Here is a 20,162-nt window from a genome sequence, read left to right as displayed (position 1 = left end):
AGTTAAAAAAAAACATTGTTTGAAAAAAAGTATTGTATTGACAATTATTTAAAAAAAAAATGTTTTGACAATAGTTAAAAAAAAGGTGTTTTGCCAATTTTTAAAAAAAGTTTGTTTTTAAAAAAACGATGACAATAATTAAGAAAGATGAAAAAAAAAAGTAATGTTTTGGCAACAATTTAAAAAAATAGCGTTTTGGCAAATAATTAAAAAAAATGTTTTGACAATAATTCATATTATAACCAGGCATTGTTGGAACCTCTGATTGTGTTGGTCGTAAAAACCGAAGCGGGGTTAATGTTAGAAGTGGGAAGTCCCCTACGTACCCCACTTTTATGCTTCCTGACCCGGCACGCAGACGCAGCTCTCAATATTTTCCTGCTCGGAGCAGCTGATCGACACTGGAATAGATTATTGGTAAAATATTTTTCTATGTAGTTTAATGCAATCTGTTTTATGCATTTTTATGTAGTTTTAAAATGAAATTACTGCCGCACTTGCCAATACTTTAAATTGCTCTTTCCAGTTGTCTCAAGTTTCAATCTCCCATTTAATTTCTTTTTCATAAACGCCATTTTTTATTTTCAGATATACTTTTTTTGGAAAAAGCAATAAAGAAAAAAATCAATTGCCTTTTTTGGTGCTTTTTCTTGGCTTTCACTTCCCACATTTTTATTATTTTACAAAAAAACTTAACTCAACAAAAATTGTACAAAGTTCATCAAAATAAAATTTACGTCAGATTTGCCAATACCTAAAAATGACCTTTTCAGTTGTTTTAAGTCACAAGCTTGCATTTTTTCTTCTTCATAAAAGGCTATTTTTTCTATTCAGATCTCCTTCCTCAAAAGAAGCGATAAAAACGGTGAAATTTTACGAGAACATCTTGAAAAAAAGGCACAGAAAATACTTAGTCTTTGTTTCGCTGCAAGTCCTGACACAGGTGCCATGACCAGCCAGATGGCAGACTTGCAATATTTTGGAATACTGGTAAGTGACTGAATATTACTATTCTATTTGACCATGTATGTACAGTGGCGCAGCCAGAAAAAAAAATAAGGGGGGGTGGTTATTCAAAAAATTTAAGAAAAAAAAATTATTTTTTCTAAATTTATTTTTATTTTTTTTGGTTTAAAAGGGGGGGGGGAGTCGCGAACCCCTAAACACCCCCCTGGCTGCGCCACTGTGTATGTATAGTAGGAGGGGGGAAGATGGGACACATTTAGCACAGAATATCCAAATATCCTGATCGTTTTTTAAACAATTAACAATAGTCTATTGGAGTCGTGAGAATTCAGTTTTATAATTCTTTGAATGTTCTCAGTTTACTACCAAATTGGAATAGAAAATAGAATGAAAAGGTGTCCCATCTTCCCCCACCCTGCTATATGTTATTTTTAGTATTCTGTTTAACACTATATACTTGCAATACTTTGGAATACTGGTAAGTCACTGAATATTACTATTCTGTTTGACCATGTATGTACAGTGGCGCAGCCAGAAAAAAAATAAGGGGGGGTTTTAATAAAAAAATTAAAGAAGCATGATTTTTTAAATCTCCTTTTAAGCAATAATTTGCCCAATGTTTGTAACTATATTACATATAAATGATTTTTTAAATATTAATATGTCATAAAAGGATTTTTAAATAACATTATGTCGGAATGTCCAAAAAATGATTGATTTTTTAAATAATAAAATGTCAAAATTTGTATTTGTACCACCGTGTATGTATTTGATTGCAAATTTTTTAATAAAAACATTTGTCAATTTTTTAATATTAAAACAAAAGTATTACAAATATATTTTTTTAGTATTTTGATTGTTTCAAACTAATATGTTTTTCATTATCATGATTGAATACACAAGTTAAATTAACTTTAAAATATTGTTCTGCTGTGGTTTTAAAAATCATGGCAACATTTTTCTATATATATGTAGGCACATTAAAGTTAATTTTCTTGCAAACAATATTAAACAAGTTATAAAGAAATATGAGTTACTAGTAATATGAGGGTCATAAAAATTGTTTAAACTGTAAATTAAAAGTCAAGTTAGTTAAAAAGCATGGCTGTTAGACCCAAAATATTAGTCATAATTACATGAAATATTTTTTTTACAATTTTGTTAATTTTTTTACATTATATAGATCTTGAAAGTTAAATTAGTTGAAAATCATGGCTGTTACACTCAAAATATTATACCTAAATACAAAATAGTTGAAGTACATTTGATTTGTTTAGGTTATATGGATTTTATCAAAGCATAACCCACAATTTCTGAGTTTAAACATGCCCGTTGTGAACAAGCTGCATGAGATCTGGATTCGACCGGAATTTCACAAGAAACATGAAAAAGGTGAAGTTTAAAATAGTTTAAGCTGCATTTATTTTGTAATTGAATAATTGATATAAATATGTAATTAAAAAAAATATATATTTTTGATATATATGCAAAATGTGCATCAATTTAAAGATAAAATTTGACATATATATACAGTAGTGTGGGAGGAGATAGGAAACCTTTAACACCTAATATCTAAAAGTCTTAGGGAGTTTTAAATAGTTAACAACCGTCCATGGGAGTCGTGAGAATATGGTTTTATAATCCTTTGAATGTTCTTTGTTTACTACCAAATGAGAAAATACAGTGAGGCACTTAATAGTCATTGTTCCAACCCATTAGTCATTAAATTGTTGTCTCAATTTTAGCTGTATGGAAAAAATTACCCACACAAAGTTCTTAATAACTTACAAGCTGGTATGAAGTGTATGAAATATAATTTTTTTAAATTTTTTTTAACATGCAGAATTTTGAATTCGTTTTGAAATTTTGTTTAATTTTAATTTTTTTTTTGTATTTTAACTTTAAGTTCCATAATCTTAAATGATAGACAGAATTCTCTATCCCCATGAATATCCTAAAAGAAAACATTTAATCATATGAAACAGACTTACATCAACAATACACCATTTTCAAGCTGTTTTACAACTTTTAATGTCAAACGCAGCTTTGTGCCGAAATCTCTTTAAATTTATATACCTGTCGTAAAACGCAGATGGCTAAACAGTTTATTACTTTGTTAAATGTTATTTTATTGATAAAATTAAGAACTTGGAACTTTACCTTTTATATTAAATAAATGTTTTTGTGTGTATTTTTACTCTTTTTATTTAAGTTTAAAATTGTAAAAAAAAAATTATTTAAAAAAATTAAATAAAAATTGATAATTTTTTTTATTTCTTTTATAACAAGCATAACTTTTATTTCTTATCATTTGATAAGATTTGTTTTGTTTTCCAACAGAAACAAGCCTTAACTGCCATTTTGATGAAGCACGCCTGTTGTGTAAATGTCTGTTACGATATGCCTCGAAAAATCCGTCAGATGTCGGACTTCAGTTTCAACTACTACGAGCTTTTTCCACACGGACCCTCACTGACTTTCAATTCCTAAAATCCTGGTTTGAAGAACATGTGCCTAACAACTACAGCATGCTGCAGAAACGAATGGTGAGGAATACTTTAAAATATTTCTCTGCTACTTTTTAAAACTGTAAAAATCATCACATTTTTTTCTCCAGCTGTGTCATATGCACTAGGGATGGGCTGAGATCAAAACTATTCGGATTCGACGAATCCGAATATCTAGGGTCTAATATTCGATCGAATCCGAATATTCGATGACGTCATTCAACTAATTTACTGCGGTGAAACAAATGAAATTGTATAACCGGTGCATATCCAGCGTCGTTTCTATTGGTAGCGTTCTATCGTAGCGTTATCTGCGAGCCGGGAAATTAATTAAAAACCTGTCAATCAACGCCGGCCGAGTGCATATAAAGGCGACGCACCGGCTATTGGCCACATGCCATCAAAGGTTTACTCGATTTCTACACCATTATAGGATCCAGAAGTACAAAGTTAAAACGTTGTATTGACGAGTAGATTTTTCGTTATGAATACGGTCGAATTTAATTCATATTTTGTTTTATCGTATTTTACCTGTAGCCAGGCATGTAAAATTTATAAATTGTAATAGTTTCGTTAATTTTTAAATATGGAATCGGACATTGTATAAAGCTAAGCTTCTGAGAGTGCGCCATAAAGAATAGGCGGAGGCCGAAAGCTAATAACGTCATTAAGGAGAAAAAGCGCACGCGAACACGTTCGGTTTTAGTCTGAAGGCGCGTTAATAAAAATTCCACAAAACACGTGGTTTCCGATCAAACGAACACGTGGTTCACGATCAAAGAGACCGCACAAGACTACGAGTTTCGTGAATTGCACTGTTACGAGATGTAGAATTAACTACTGCTACTGGTTAATTCAAGTTAACAAAATTTAAAGAACATTTATTTATAACTGTTACAGAAGATTTTGCAATATTAAAATAAAAATAGTTTTACGATTTTTCGCTTTTAATTACCAAATCATACGCGGAAACATAGGCCATTAAGTAGTTCGTAGGCGCTGCGATTCGTTACTTTCTTAGAGTAAATTCGAACGAAATTTGTGTGAACTGAGTTACGTTATAAACTCTAATGTGAAACCCGCGTAATTGTTGGTTGTAAAATCAAGATTTTTTATATTCAGACGATCACGAAATTACTGTTTTGTACTGAAAACTTACAAACAAACATACAGAATCCATTCCCAGGACAAACTGTCATACAAGGTTTTAACTGGAACCCACTAGAATACTGTTTCGGCAGCTTAAATTTCCGTTATAAAAAAAATTAAAAAAAAACAAAAAAAAACACAACTTTAATATTACATTGTTAACTACATACATTGGCACAGCTAGAAAAATTAAGAATGTATTTTTACATTTTTTTATTTACTTTATCCAGATATTCTTCAAATTTGTTGAACTGTACCATGAACCATCGTTTCCTTCTGATTTAAAAGCTCTTGCCATCCAACACATTGTGATCCCTGTGTTCCGACATGCGTTTGATAACAACGAGAGCGAACAGTTAATTGGAGGGCCCCCCAACCCTGAAGTGGACAACCCAAATGATTGCATCAGTGTGTTCATAAACAGGTATTTTTTCTATTTTTACCCAGTTTAATAACTCCAGTGTTGTGCAATAAAAACACTGCTGCAGATTCGGTGTTTCCGTAGTAAATTGCAAATTTTTTTTTTAAATTGCCGGACTTTTACACTTATAGCAGCATAAATGAATCTGAATAAGCGGACTTATTTATTAGGCTATGTATTTTTTCCACGTATTTTAACAATTGCCCGCCATGTGAATAAAACAAGTTACATCTTTTCATTCACGCCTTTTACAAAATGCTTCTACCTGACGCTAAGCAACATATAGTAGGGTGGGGGAAGACGGGATACTTTTAGCACATATTACCCAAATATCCTAATCTTGTTTTAAGCAAATTACAACGGTCTATGGCAGTCGTAAGGATATAGTTTTATAATTCTTTAAATGTTCTTTGTTTCCTACATAATAAATGAAAAAATAGAGTTAAAATGTGTCCCATCTTCCCCCACCCTACTCTATATTAATTTTTTTCTATTGCAGAGTAATTGATCCTGACAAACCTTACGCTGCTCCGGATGCGGTTCAGATCCAACTTCTTCGATTCCTCTCCCTCCTCGTGGATCGCGCCTCTCCCTACATCCATGATCCTTCCAACAAGAGCCACGGGGACAAACTCCGTCGGATCATGACGTTCGCGTGGCCGTGTCTCCTCCCACGAAACTGTGTCGATCCTGCAAGCAAATATCACGGCCATCTTCTGCTCTCGCACATCATCGGGAGCTTTGGAATCAGGAAGAGGATCGTCCTCCAGACTTTTTACTCTCTTCTCAAGGTCAGTGGTTTTTTATTCTATGTGGGTGAGGTACTACAGCACAGCACGTTAGAGTAACTGAATTTCGGGCTAGAAAGATAATTTATATCATATAACGCATTTTTCAGTTCTTTTTTTAAAAACGTATCAAAATTTGCTGGAAAATCGATAAAACTTTCTTTCCCAAATTTTTTTCTTTGTTTTCTGTTCAATCTGACAAATTTTCTTACCCAAAACTTAAAAATTTGCCTTGCTAAACCCAACTTTCAATTTATATTCTCCCCCAGGCGCATGCAGTTGAAGCTCGAACAGTTGTCCGTCAAGCACTTGACGTTCTGACTCCAGCCATGCCAGCCCGGATGGAAGATGGCAACCAAATGTTGACTCACTGGACGCGGAAGATCATCGTGGAGGAGGGACACACTCTCGCACAACTGATGCACGTTTTGCTCCTCATCGTAAGGCATCACAGGGTGAGAACATTTTTTAAAATTTAATGCAGTTTTTTTTAAATACCACTTTTTTAAAATACCACTTTTTTTAAATATTATTTTTAATGTTACATTTTTTTAACATAATTTTATTCAATACAATTTTTTTATTAATTTTTTAATGTAACATTTTTTTAATATTAATTTTTTTAATATAACATTTTTTTAAATAACTTTTTAATATAACATTTTTTATAAATATAATTTTTTAATATACTTTTTTTAATACATTTTTTATATAAAGTTAGTTATATTAGACAAATTATTCTTGTTATCCTGAATGTATAAAATATATTCTGATTTTTTTTAAATTTTTTTTGTTCGTTTTATTGCTTAGTCTGTTTATCTGATAAACGTTGATTTTTTTCTATTATGTTTTTATAAAGTAATCAGTGTCATTTATGGAAGATTTTTGACAAATAAAATGCTTTCACTGTAAAGTAATTGCTTTTACAGCTTAGACTAAAATTAACAATTTACAAATTTACCATTTAACTTTAATTTGGTTCCATTTAAAATGTAAATCTGTTCATTTTAGGTCTATTACCCTGTCAATAGTGGTTTAGTACAGCAGATGATTGCTTCAATGCAAAGATTGGGTTTTGCTCCAAACACAAACATGGAACAAAGAAGGTATTTTTTCGCACATTTTTGTTTCAATTAGAAGTTTACCTTGAAAATTTTTAAACATAAATGGCTCGTTGTTTGTCTTTCTAGGTGTAGCAACCACGCCTTTTTTTCAGATGAGTAAACGTAAATATGTTTTTACTATGAGCGTGTTTTAACAACTGTTGTTTTGTCGTTTTTTTTCTCTTTTCTTTTAAAATATTTCTAAATCTTCACTACTGTAATGAAAGAGCAAATAAAGTTACTCTTACTACACATATTATTTATATATAATGTTGCTTCCAGGTATATTATACTTGTTTTTACATTATCTTTTCTGGCATATATCAAATCTAAACCAGAAGGAATATATACCAGAAGAGCTGATTTACAAAAAAAAGAAAAAATAATTACAAAAAAATTGCTCTAATTTAGCACTAAGCAATTTATGTTAAAATTTGTATTTTTTTACATCAGGTTGGCTGTAGACGTTGCAGAAGTTTTGATAAAATGGGAAATACGTCGAATATCTGAAGAACAAGAAGCCAATGAAGGTATTGTTGTATTTGTTCAATATATGTTAGACTATTCAATTTTTTTTTTTATACCAGATAAGTCGCTAAAAATTATTTACGTTATGCCTGGTAGCAAAAGTAACAGAATACAAGTAATTTATATCAACACCTGTATATTTATGTAATTTATATTTACATTTTTGTCTTTATGTAATTTACATTAACACCTGTATGTTATATATATTAATACCTGTATCTTTATGTAATTTATATTAATACCTGCATATTTATGTCATATATATTAATACCTGTATTTTTATGTAATTTATATTCACACTTGTCCATTTTTGTAACTTATATTCACACTAGTGTATTTATGTTATATATATTAATATTTGTATATTTATGGAATTTATATTCAAATTTTGTCTTTATGTAATTTATAATTATCCCTGCGTATTTACGTCATATATATTAATACCTGTATATTTATAGAATTTATATTCAAGTTTGTCCATTTTTGTAACTTATATTTACATTTGTGTATTTATTTAATTTATTTACACCACGCCTGGTAGCAGAAGTAACAGAATACTAAACTAAATTATATTCATATCTGTATCTTCAGCCAAAGGATTAATTCGACCTGTAGCAGCCCTCTCGATAAAGATGGATCCGGTTCCGTCATCAACTCATCGTGTGGTAGGATTGGATAAAAAACATTCCGACACAGTGGTCAACTTTCTACTCAGAATGACTTGCCAGGTAATTATGCTACACAGATATTTATGGCACAACTATTATTATTATTTTTTTATTTATTAAAAATAGATTGATTTTTATTTTTTAGTGATTTTTTTATTTAATTTTTTGTTTTTAATTTTACTTTAAAGAATTTGTTTAAATTTTTAGTGATTTTTTTATTCAATTTTTTGTTTTTAATTTTACTTTAAAGAATTTGTTTAAATTTTTAGTGATTTTTTTATTCAATTTTTTGTTTTTAATTTTACTTTAAAGAATTTGTTTAAATTTTTAGTGAATTTGTCTTTTTAAAATAGCGCATTTTTTGTTTTTAATTTCAACTAATTATTTACTGTAACTTGTCTTCAAGTTTTATTAATTTCTACAACAACAACCCTTAATGTAGAATATAAATTCCCAATTCTGACCCCAGATTTTCAACTGGTGTTTTTTAAATTTTTTGGACCTTTTTTAAAAAACGTTTTTGGACCAACTACATCAGAGGTTTTTGAACTTTTTAAACCCGCCCTCTAATGACGATACCAACAAAACTTGCATCCCCCTTTTTAATAAATTATAACCATAGATACCTTAAAATATCTTAAAGAGTCTTTGGTTATAACACAAGTACCAATATATTTTATTGTTTTTCGTGCCCTACTTATTAGTAATACAACCCCCTAGTTTAAGAACTACTGAACTACATTAGATTACACCCCTAAGTAACCCCAATATCTTATGGAGTCTTTGGTTATAACACAAATAACATTATTTTTTTATTGTTTTTCGCTCCCTATCCTGAGTCTTACACCCCCTAGTTTAAGAACTACTGGGCTACATCAAACTACACCCCTAAGAAAATTTAACCCCAATTTCCACCCAGGTGAATGAATCCTCTGGTGGCTCTGCTGAAATATTATCCCGGAGATGTGTGGTTCTATTAAGAAGTGCATTAAGGGCAGATGTTTGGCCGAAAAGTGACTTACACTTGCTATGGGTGGATAAACTACTTCTCAGTGTTGACCCTGCACAGCAAGTAAGTGGGAATTCAAACATAAAATATTTGGATATGGAAACACTGAAAAAATTTATACATAACAAGTAATAGCGAGTTTAAAACATAAATCTTAACAAAGATTTAAAAATATTTTAAACAAAAAGACAAGATATAGCGACAAAACGACAATTGTCATTACTTACAGTTAAAAACATATTTAAGTTTATTTGGAAGAAAATAGGTGTGGTCGCTACACCTAGCAGAAAAACAAGCCATTTATGTTTAAATATTTCAAGTTAAACTTCTAATAAAAAAAGTGTGCGTAAATACACTACCGGTACAAAAAAATGTTTTTTTGTAGTTACTGTCATAAGGCTGTAGTTTTACTCTTTTTCTGTCTACACTAGTATTTCTATTCTATTGTACTATTGTAATAAAAAACATTGTACTACCTGTGTATTTCTATTGTAATAAAAAAATTGATAGTACCTGTCTATTTCTATTGTAATAAAAAAAATGTAATAAAAAATTTGATTTAACCTGAATTATTCTTAATCCATAATTAAAAAGTGTTGTAACATTTTGCAGGGAAACACTGGTAGCATATGCACCGGTCTTGAACTGATAAACCTGATTCTATCATTGATTCCTAAAGATTCGGTCATCTCTACAGTCAAACCTCTGCAAAAGGGAATAGCTGCGTGTATGACCTGTTCAAATGTGAAGGTAAATTAGTTAATTTTAAATTCCTTACTTTTATATTTAACTTTAAACTTTATATTTGATTTTATATTCCTTAATGGGTTGTTCAGACTTTTCAAAATTTGCTTTGAAGAGTAGCTACCTAATAAAAAGATTAATTACCTGCCTGAAACTGCCTAAATACAGATTAACTGCCTAATATATAAACGACAATCGTTTGGAGTACCCGTTCTACTTTAATATTTTTAAATTTATTTGTAAAATTACACAGTTCTACCACTGCAATTTAGCTTCGACATTCTTATAATTTTTGTTTTTTTTTAATTTTAAATAACTTTTAAATTATTTTTTTTAATTTTTTTTTTTCTAATTTTTAATTTGTTTTAAAATTATTTTTTCACATTTCAGGTCATTCGGTCCGTGCAAAGCTTATTGGTTCGTTTGTTTTCACTTTTCCCGCCCACTGCTCCACCAGCCAATCACGATCCAATGTTGGGTCAGGTGATCGTTCCAAAAGTTGAGTTGAGTTTGGCTGAAAGAGATTTGGAGGTTTTGTTTTCAGCCATGGAAAACACTGTACTGGAGGGCCTTAATGAGTTTGAAAAAGCAGGAACAACATCAACTGGTAAGAAAAAAAGTTTTAGAGTCTGCCACCGTAGCACAGTTGGCTAGCTCGCCTGCCTGTAACCCAGAGGTAATGGGTTCAAGGCTCGTCGCTGCTACCATTGTGAGCTTATGTGTCTTTGTGCAAGACACTTAACAGCAATTGAATTGCTCTAACCCAGTGGTCACTAATGGGTTGTCCAAATAAATCAGCCATACATAAAAAATGAAAACATCCAAACAAAATAATCACCTACAAAGTAACACACATGGTATCTCGTAAGCTTGTACGAGGTGTATGAAACAGAACACTTATGTTATAACGGCTGTCTTTTACATTCACGCGAGGATAAAGCAAGTTCAGCTCATTCATTTAATCAGACTATATAACAGCAGTTAAGTATATAATTGTGTTTTGTATATCAGCTTTTTTGGCATATATTATATTTCTTATTATTATTTCCCAAAATTTCAGGTTTATTTTCTACTCTCATGATTTTGAAGGCAGCTTGTACACACACACCTGCATATATTGACCACTTGCTTGCTACTTTTGTCAGAGTATTTCAAAAGCTTGTGAAGGAACATCTGCAATCTCCACCGCAATCTGGACAAACTGGTTCAGAAGTTAGCCCATGTATGTTATTTTATTTATCATGTCCTAATTTTTTTTATTAATTTAATGAATGTAGCTTACTTTATCCTCGTGTGGCCGGAAAACGACAGTCGATATAACATGGGTGTTTTGTTTCATACACCTCGTGCCAGCTTACGGGTTGCTAAGTATGTTACTTTGTGAGTAATTATATTTTTTGGGATTTTTTCTTGTTTTTATAGTTTGTACAACCCATTAGTGACCACTGGATTTAAGAAAACAAAATTGCATATTCATGTTACATTTAAATTATCATGTTCTAAATTTTATTTGAAAAATATTTATAAAAGTTCTAAGAAATTCCTATTAATTATGATGTCCTATGTTTTATTTATGGAAATAATATTGTATTTGAATGTTATATTTTATTTATTATGTCCTAATTTTTTTTAATCTTTAGAAGAAATATTCATTTTATTTATTATGTTCTATATTTTATTTAGGAAAAAAAATTTTTAAACACAGTTTTTTAGGCATGGAAAACACAATGAAGCGTTAAAGTATATTTAACATTTTATATACAGCCTAAAAAGACTTTATACCTAAAAATAATTTCTGTGAACGAATAAAGAACATATTAAAATTGATAATAAGAGAAACCCAAAAATATGTTTTTAGGCTCTCGAACATAAAATGCTTATTGTTTGTAAAATGCTGTAACAAGTTATTCCAACGCGAGCCTAAAAATGCTTTATATTTCAGTCATTAGCGAGTTGATAGTTGTGTGCCTGGACCTCGCAAAGTGCAGAGTGGTCAGTATGGCTGCCGATACCCGGCGCTCACTCATGCACGGCGTGTTTTCGCAAATCATTGAACGCTCCACTGACCCCAAACTCATCAAAGCGGTCATCCGTATCATGGACGAGTGGCTTAAGGTTTTGACTCATTTTTTTAAGATTTTTGAAATTTTTAAAATCATTTTTTAAATTTTGTTTATTTATCAGAAATCAACTGAATGAGCTGACTTTAATTTTCATCTAGTTTTAAATAATATACTTCTTTCTTTCGAAATTAACCAATTTTAAATTTTTCCTCTGTTTTAAAAATATGCAAATTTGTAAGACTTCACCTAAATGCATGTTTTGTCAATTGTTTTGGTTGGACTAATCATCCCAAAATTAAGAACAATTGATTTTTGTATGATGAAAGTTTACATTTTGGTCATAAAGTATTTGTATTACTTTACTCTTATTTGTAAACATTTTTTAAATTTTATTAATATTTTTAGTTTACACTTTTTAATTTTTATTAGTTTTAATTTTTATTAGTTTTAATTTTTAATTTTTTTTTAATTTTTAATATTTTTTAATTTTTACTATTTTTTATTATATATATTTTTTTAAATTTAAATTATAATTATTTTTTATATTTTTTTAGGCTCGTGCATCCGGAGATGCCAGCCAAGCTCCTACATTGCGTGAAATCTCTCCTCTGCTCCTTAAGTTAATGAACATTGACAAACGTTTCACATCCGAACATTTAGATATACACACTGGGTTCCTGGATCTTGTCAACTATGTATACAGGTCTGGCATATGAAATACATCATACATGGCATTGAAATTTGAAGTATAAATTTCAATAGTAGGGTGGGGGGAAGAGGGGGCATCTTCAGCACATAATAACCAAATTTCCTGATCATGTTTTAAAAATTAACAGCAGTCTATGGGAGTCGTGAGGATATAGTTTTATAATACTTTGAGTTTTCATTGTTTATTATGAAATGAGAAGAGAAAATAGAATGAAAAGATGTCCCTTTAATATTGAAAGCAGGCAGTTGTTTAAAACTTTTATGAAACATTAATTGTGCTCTGACTTGTAAACAGAGCATAAAAAATATAAAACAGCCGTGTTATAAAGTATAACCAATGACATTGCCCATGCATGATAAACAAGTAGTTACATGACAGAAAAATGATTTTTGTCTATTACCAGAAAAAATTGTTTTGGTCTGTTTTGTAAATGTATTTCCTAGCACCATATCCTGATTACATTTATTTATTCACTAAACCATGGCCAGATTCACAGAACCAAGCACTTATTTAATTTTCAGAGATGAATCTTTAAGTGGTAGTGAACTTACCAGCAAACTGGAGCCAGCGTTTCTCTCTGGTCTACGCTGTACAAACCCCACAACAAGAAGATCTTATTTCGAAGTTTTTGACAACAGCATACCACAAAACCTGTATGATCGTCTGCTTTATATGATTTGCTCACAGAATTGGGAAGCCATGGGAACTCACTACTGGATCAAGCAATGCATTGAGGTGAGGGGGTTGTAAAAGTATTGTGGGCATGTCATGACACCTAAATGTTATAACCCTAGCATTGAAAAATGGTTAAAATTTCCCGCTTTATTTGTGCCTAAAAGGGAAAAATGTTTTTAGATAAATTATTTTTTTTATTAAATCCAACTATTTTATGTCAGATACATTTTTTTTTCCTCAATTTTTATTTGTCCATATTTTTTACAATCAAACAAATCTCCACAACTTTTTTGCACCCGATTCTGTCATTTCATCCTGTACCACCTACCTCAAACATTTAACATGGAAAAATTAAATCCAGATGATTTTTGCCGTGTGTGATCGTACCAGCACTGTCATGGCAAAAGGGAGTCCTTACCTTTTACCTTCCATCACACATGTCATCACACTGGCTGATCCTGCGGACCGAGATGCTTTTAACGCCCTCGCAAAAGTTAAAACGGAGCCAATGGACATTGACGTGTATGCAAAGGAAGAAGTAAGTGGATTGGTGTAGTTTTAATCATGTTTTACAGTTGTTTTTTAAAGATTTGTTTATATATAGAAGAATGTACTTGTATCACATTTCATCATTTAGTTCCGAAGGTACCTTTTTTTAACCCTCCGAAGGTACCTTTTTTTAACCCTCCGAAGGTACCTTTTGGGATCCAATATTGTTTTAATTCTTTTTTTGATCGATTTAGCAAATTTTTTTATCTTTTACCCCAGTATTGTTTTTTAAATAAGCAGTAGAGACCTCCAATGTTTATAAAAGCCATAAAATTGAAAAATTTATACTTGTACTTTGCCACTTTCAGAAATAATTTTATAGCAGCGTCGAGAATCTGCAAACTTTTATTTAGAAGCAGGAGCGCTAACCACTGTCATAGCGGCGCAAAATATTTTAAATCAGTAGTAAAAAGGTGTCAAAAAGTAAAAGAATAGTTAAAAAGCAACTTTCTCTATTCATACATATGATGCCTTTGAAACTCTTTGATTCTTCTTCTAAATCCTCGTCTCTTGCATCCAGGAGGTTGAGAGCATGATGGAGACAAGCGAGGATGATTCTCGAACAAAAACTTCGAATCTAACATCCTCAAAGACTCCATCTTCCGTCACAACAGTTGAAGATCGAAGCCAGCAGCTAAACACATTGATAACAAGGTAATAACACACCTTTATTTTAAAAAAAATTAAAAAATATTTGAAAAAATAAACTCTGATAATTTAAAAAAAAAAAAATTATTTGTTGTGTAACATCTTGAACATTGGGATTACTCATACACCGTGGCGCAGCCAGAAAAAAATAAGGGGAGAGGAGTTTTAATCAAAAAATGTTAAATTTTATTTTATTTTTTTTATTTTTGTTAAAATTTTTTTTGGGGGGGGAGGTTTAAAAGAGGGGGGGGGGTCACGACCCCCCAAACCCCCCTTCCCCCCGGCTGCGCCACTGCTCATACAGATATTGTAGAAATTCTGTGGAGTGATTTTGCCTTATAAATTGAAACCTTAAATCTCATATACATGCTGGTATACTTTGATGTATTGTGATTATCTACCTATTTTCATATCACTTTTATTATTATGTCAAACGGGGTATGTAACCTTTGTGAACCTATTACCTTACTTTATTACCATAGACTTGTATTTACTAATAATAGTTTCTATTTACCTTTGATCTTATGACATTAGAATGGGGTTATCTCCCTGCAGAAATTTAAGTTCGGAAGGAGCATAAATTTTTGAAGAAAAGTGCTTTACAAACTTATTGTCATAATAAATAAATTGAGTGAAAAATATGCAGCTGGATTTGCGGGCCGCACAACTTCTCTTTGCGGCATTTGGCCCGAGGGCTGGTTGCACAGAAATTTATGCGTCCAAACTTCATGTTTCTGGAGATAACCCCCTTTTAATGTCTTAAGATCAAAGACAAAAAGAAACTAATATTGGTCCATGCAAGCCTATGTTATATAAACATACGGTCCAAAGGTTCACCTAGTAATTTATACCTGGCCATCCTGTAATAAGGGTTGCACACCCATGGTGGAAAACATTAATAGCTTGTGCCATCCACACAGGCACTGTAAGTTTCTTGAGTCGCTGTCGGAAGCAAAATCGTCTTCCTTTCTTTTAGCTGCCGCTCAATTATGTCATAACGACACTCAACTCTCTCACGCTATCTGGTGTCGCTTATTTCCCAAGATTTGGTCGACTTTTACCAACAGACAACAATCGGTAAGAAAAAATTACATTTAAATTTTTTTAAAATTGACACGGAGATTCAGAAAAACATTAGTAATAAAACAACTGTTTGGACAATGGTGATGCTTTAACATAGAGGTGATGGTGAACATAAAAATCTAATTAAAGTAAATAATAAATATCTTATATAAAAAAATATTAAGTATTAACAATATATAGTAGGATGGGGAAAGATGGGACACCTTTTTATTCTTTTTTTCTCGTCCAATTTAAAAGTAAACAAAGAACATTGCTTCATAACTTTTGTAACCTTTTTTCTATTTTATTAAATGTTTATATTTTCCTACAGAGACTCAGTGGAGAATTAAGTGCATTTGTGTGCAGTGGTGCGCATCTTATACAGAAAGACTGTCAACCATCAGCAGTTCACACCATTGTGGAAGCACTGACGAGCTGTGTGCCGGTTATTCCTTTAAAACCACCTGTTATCAAATATCTTGGAAAGTAAGAAAATTTTAACAAATCAAAAATTTTATAAAAAAAAGGAATTCCGAACAAACACTTAGGTGCTACACCTGACATTTTTAATTTTTAACTTTTGTGTAATAAGAGTCTAAATCCTATGTACATTAGTACATTATAGCTAAAAAAACAATAACACAAATTAAAAAAAAAAAAACTCTTTTTTAAATCTATAAAATAAATTAAAATTAGTATTTTTTTAACAATAATTCCAACTTAATTTTTAATTTTCATGTACAACTTCGTATTTCTTTTAATTTGTAACTTAACTTATTTTGTATTTTTAATTTGTAAGTTAACCTAACTTGTGTTTTTAATTTGCAACTTAATTTGTATTTTTCAAGAACCCACAACTTATGGTTCCGATGTTCTTTGGTGCTTGAGCGTTTGTCGTCCGAATGTGGCGCTGACACGATTAAACCAAAAACAATCACTGCAGCGGGGTTTGAACCTGAACCCATCAACACAAGACAGCAAGAGGTAAATATGAAATCTAAGTTGTTAAAAAAGTGAAGCTTTTTTTTCTTTTTCATTTTTTTGTGGGAAGAAGTACCTTTTCAGTCTCTCAGTTTAGTTCTAAATTAAAAAAAAATTGTAAAATCTTTTTTTTGTAATTTTTTTTTTTCGTTTGTAAAAATCCCTAGATGTAATACATTACTATTGCTTGCCTAATGTAACATGCAATGAATACCTTATTATTATATGCCTAATTTAATTCAGTCATTTTTTATAATTTTTAATCTTGATCTTTGGGTGAAGTATTTATTATTTTAAATATGTAGCATTGGGCTAATTTGGTCCAGTTTTTATTCTGTTTTATCTTCCCATTTGGTAGTAAATTGTTAAAATAAACGTTTAAACAATAAAAGATATAATGTGCTAACGTCATCTATCTTACCCCACAGTACTACAATAACATTATATAGATTTAAAATATTTCACATAATTTTTAATGAATATAACTTGCTTTATCTTTACGTGGCTGGAAATACGACAGTAGTTAGTAACATGAGTGTTCTGTGTCATACACGTCATACACCTCGTGTCAGCTTAAGAGTTACCATGTATGTTACTTCGTGAGTGAATATTTTTTAAGATTTTTTTTATTTTTTTTATTGTGTGGCTTATAATTTGGACAACTCATTAGTGACCACTGGGTTGGAGCAATTGTCGTTATGCGCCCACAATGGTAGCAGCCACTAGCCTTCAACCCATTACCTTTGGGTTACAGGCAGGCGCACTAACCACTTTGCCATATAGAGTTAAAATGTTCATTTATATCCCAGGTTTTGGATGCTTTGTGTGATCTGTACTCTCTGCTTAGAGAGGAAGATATGTGGACGGGATTGTGGCAGAAACGATGCAGTTTCCCTGACACAGCAAAAGCAATGGCATACGAACAACAGGGTTTTTTTGAGCAGGCTCAGGTAACTGTATTGCACTTTTTTTCAAATGGAATAGAAATTTATTGCAATAATTTCAATGAATTTAAAGAAATAGTGCAAACTTTACAGTGAAGTGTTGGACTGCCTTTTTCATTGTTGTGCTAATAATATACTTAAATATGATTTTGGTTATCATATTTAATAAAAATTGCTATAATTTCTTATTTTTTGTGCATCAATAGTGCAGAATGTTATTTTCATTTTTTTTATATTAACTCAAAAAGTAGCACTAGTTGTATGCAACACCCATTTGTTGTCCCAGTAGCTGATACAGTATAAATTCACATTGTGGGGAAATGACAGTCTTTATAACACGGATGTTCTATTTTACATACCTTATGCTTGAAATGTAACTTTGTTGGTGATTGGTCTTTTTTTGAGCAGCAACAGTCGTTATAACAAGGATATTCTGTTTTACAAACCTTATTTCCACTTACGTAACTTTGTTGGTAATTGTTTTTTTTTAGTATTGACATTCTTATAACACATGTGTTCTGTTTCACACACCTCATGCCCGTAACTTTGTTGGTAATTGTTTTTTTTTTTAGTATTGACATTCTTATAACACATGTGTTCTGTTTCACACACCTCATGCCCGTCTATGTAACTTTGTTGGTGATTGTTTTTCATGACATTTATGTAAAATTCACTCCTAACCCTTATAAACAGGCCACATACGAAAGCTTAATGTCACAAGCTCGTGAAGAACACAACAAGGCTCCCGCTCCATACAGCTCAGTTGCTGAGTACAAAGTATGGGAGGAGCACTGGATTCGATGTTGCCAGGAACTAAACCAGGTTTTTGCTATTTTTTTAGTTCCTAAAACATAAAAATAAAATTTTTTTATTAAATTTTGTAAAATTTTTTTTTTTTTTTATAAAATTTTAAAATTTATTACTGCAAAAAACTGACAAAACAAAATACGTTTTTTTATTTTTGTTTTTTTTTCCAAAAAAAATAACATTTTAATAAGCAGAGCCATGTTAGGGAAAAAGAAAAATTTGTATATTCATAGTGGTGCTTAATTGTGGTCTAAAGATACCATCAAAGTTTAACAAAAAAAAAAGTTTTGTTGATATGCCCCTTTAACAAATAAATCGCATTGTATTTAATGAATGTAAACTTATATAGTGGGAGGTATTGAATGAATATGGAAGCTGCAAAAGTGTCTGCAATCCTCACTTAGTTGTTGAATGCGCGTGGAGGTTACCTGATTGGAACAACATGAAAGGTGATTTGGGTTAAAAATTTAAACTGTTTTATTTTTTTTCAAATTAAAAAAAAAAATTTTGATTTATAAAATGGTAAATATGAACATTTTTTGATTTATAAAATGGTCAATTTGAAAAAAAAATAGACTTGGTTCAATAAAGTGACAACCTGTCAATCAAAAAGATAAAGACAAGCCATTGTAACATCATATAACAATTATTTTTGACATTTTTCGAGCTGTATGCTTAGAAAACTTTCCCTAGTTTAAATATCTTTGTTATAAAGTACTTTGGGCTCAGAGACAGAGTAAATAACAGTAATTTTCCTGTTGAAATGTAACTTACTTTATGGTTTGGAGCAATTGCCGTTAAGTGTCTTGCCAATACAATAAACTGCCTTATGCCCCACAACACATTAAAGTTATCCGCACCAACCTACCTTACAACACAGATGCCCTTGTACAAGTAGAGCTTTCTTACCCAAAAGAAATGGCTTGGAAAGTGAATATGTATCGCGGGTTCCTTGCTATTTGCCATCCCGAAGAACACCAACTGAATCTCATTGAAAGAATGGTTGACTTGGCCAGCTCTCAAGCTATCAAAGTAATTAATGTATTCTGTGTAACTTGCAGATGAAGTATAATTAAGACCAGGGCTTGATTTTAGCTAAAGCACAAAACTTATTACGAAAATCTAAAAAACATTTTTTTTGCTATTTCGTGTACATATATTACTTTTACCAAAGTTAAAATAATTTATTTGCTTTGATATCTAGATCAAGTATAACTATGACTAATTTCAGCCCAAAACATACATTTAGTTTGTTACAGAAGCTTGAAAAATATTTTTGCTATTTCGTGTACATATATTACTTTTAACCAAAGTTAAATTAAATTCAACGGCTTTGATATCTAGATCAAGTATAACTAAGACCAGTACTGGATTTTGGCCAAAACACACAGATTAAATTTGTTACCGAGCTTAAAAAATAGTTTTTGCTATCTTTGCTAGCTATTACTTTTAACCAAGATTGAAGTAAATTTAATTGCTTTGGTATCTGAATTGTTTATACTTCTAAAATCCATGGTTTAAAAAGTTCAGCTTTTAGTACAACAATATGACATTCAGTATATCCTGTTTTGAAATAAATTTTCATTTTTCAATTAAGTGTAATTTTTTATTTTCAGGAATGGAAAAGGATTCCACGTATTGTGTCTCACATCCACACACCTCTGCTACAAGCTGCACAACAAATTATTGAGTTACAAGAAGCCGCTCAGGTACAATCATCTTATTTGTAGTTCGAAGCTTGTTGCTGTTACCATTGTGGCGGTATTATCGACATACATGGTAACTCAAAAGCGGACATGTGGTGTATGAAACAGAACACCCATTCGATAACGACTGTCGCT

At 31.1% G+C, this 20,162-nt stretch overlaps 1 protein-coding gene across 2 annotated transcripts in view; it reads left to right on the top strand.

Annotated features, from left to right (window-relative positions):
• The window catches only part of LOC100183703 (transformation/transcription domain-associated protein), a 78,114-nt gene that overhangs the window by 41,285 nt on the left and 16,667 nt on the right, over nt 1-20,162 (top strand). The window contains exons 34-60 of one of the 2 annotated variants that reach the window (XM_018811233.2): nt 247-417; nt 835-990; nt 2,244-2,358; nt 3,307-3,512; nt 4,853-5,046; nt 5,543-5,834; nt 6,101-6,286; nt 6,843-6,937; nt 7,388-7,464; nt 8,054-8,190; nt 9,050-9,202; nt 9,752-9,889; nt 10,274-10,490; nt 10,944-11,105; nt 11,826-11,998; nt 12,501-12,649; nt 13,177-13,390; nt 13,692-13,868; nt 14,400-14,533; nt 15,448-15,604; nt 15,921-16,075; nt 16,438-16,573; nt 17,380-17,520; nt 18,208-18,336; nt 18,671-18,770; nt 19,202-19,353; nt 19,938-20,030. In XM_018811233.2, coding sequence (XP_018666778.1) covers nt 247-417; nt 835-990; nt 2,244-2,358; nt 3,307-3,512; nt 4,853-5,046; nt 5,543-5,834; nt 6,101-6,286; nt 6,843-6,937; nt 7,388-7,464; nt 8,054-8,190; nt 9,050-9,202; nt 9,752-9,889; nt 10,274-10,490; nt 10,944-11,105; nt 11,826-11,998; nt 12,501-12,649; nt 13,177-13,390; nt 13,692-13,868; nt 14,400-14,533; nt 15,448-15,604; nt 15,921-16,075; nt 16,438-16,573; nt 17,380-17,520; nt 18,208-18,336; nt 18,671-18,770; nt 19,202-19,353; nt 19,938-20,030 — 4,209 coding nt within the window. The remainder of the gene's footprint in view (nt 1-246; nt 418-834; nt 991-2,243; nt 2,359-3,306; nt 3,513-4,852; nt 5,047-5,542; nt 5,835-6,100; nt 6,287-6,842; nt 6,938-7,387; nt 7,465-8,053; nt 8,191-9,049; nt 9,203-9,751; nt 9,890-10,273; nt 10,491-10,943; nt 11,106-11,825; nt 11,999-12,500; nt 12,650-13,176; nt 13,391-13,691; nt 13,869-14,399; nt 14,534-15,447; nt 15,605-15,920; nt 16,076-16,437; nt 16,574-17,379; nt 17,521-18,207; nt 18,337-18,670; nt 18,771-19,201; nt 19,354-19,937; nt 20,031-20,162) is intronic. The other variant, XM_018811234.2, reaches the window with a different exon arrangement.

This window comes from Ciona intestinalis, chromosome 3, assembly GCF_000224145.3.
Source record: "Ciona intestinalis chromosome 3, KH, whole genome shotgun sequence".
Classification (NCBI taxonomy): domain Eukaryota; kingdom Metazoa; phylum Chordata; class Ascidiacea; order Phlebobranchia; family Cionidae; genus Ciona; species Ciona intestinalis.
The sequence above is the reverse complement of the archived record's forward strand: the minus strand, read 5'-3'. Positions and strand labels throughout refer to the sequence as shown.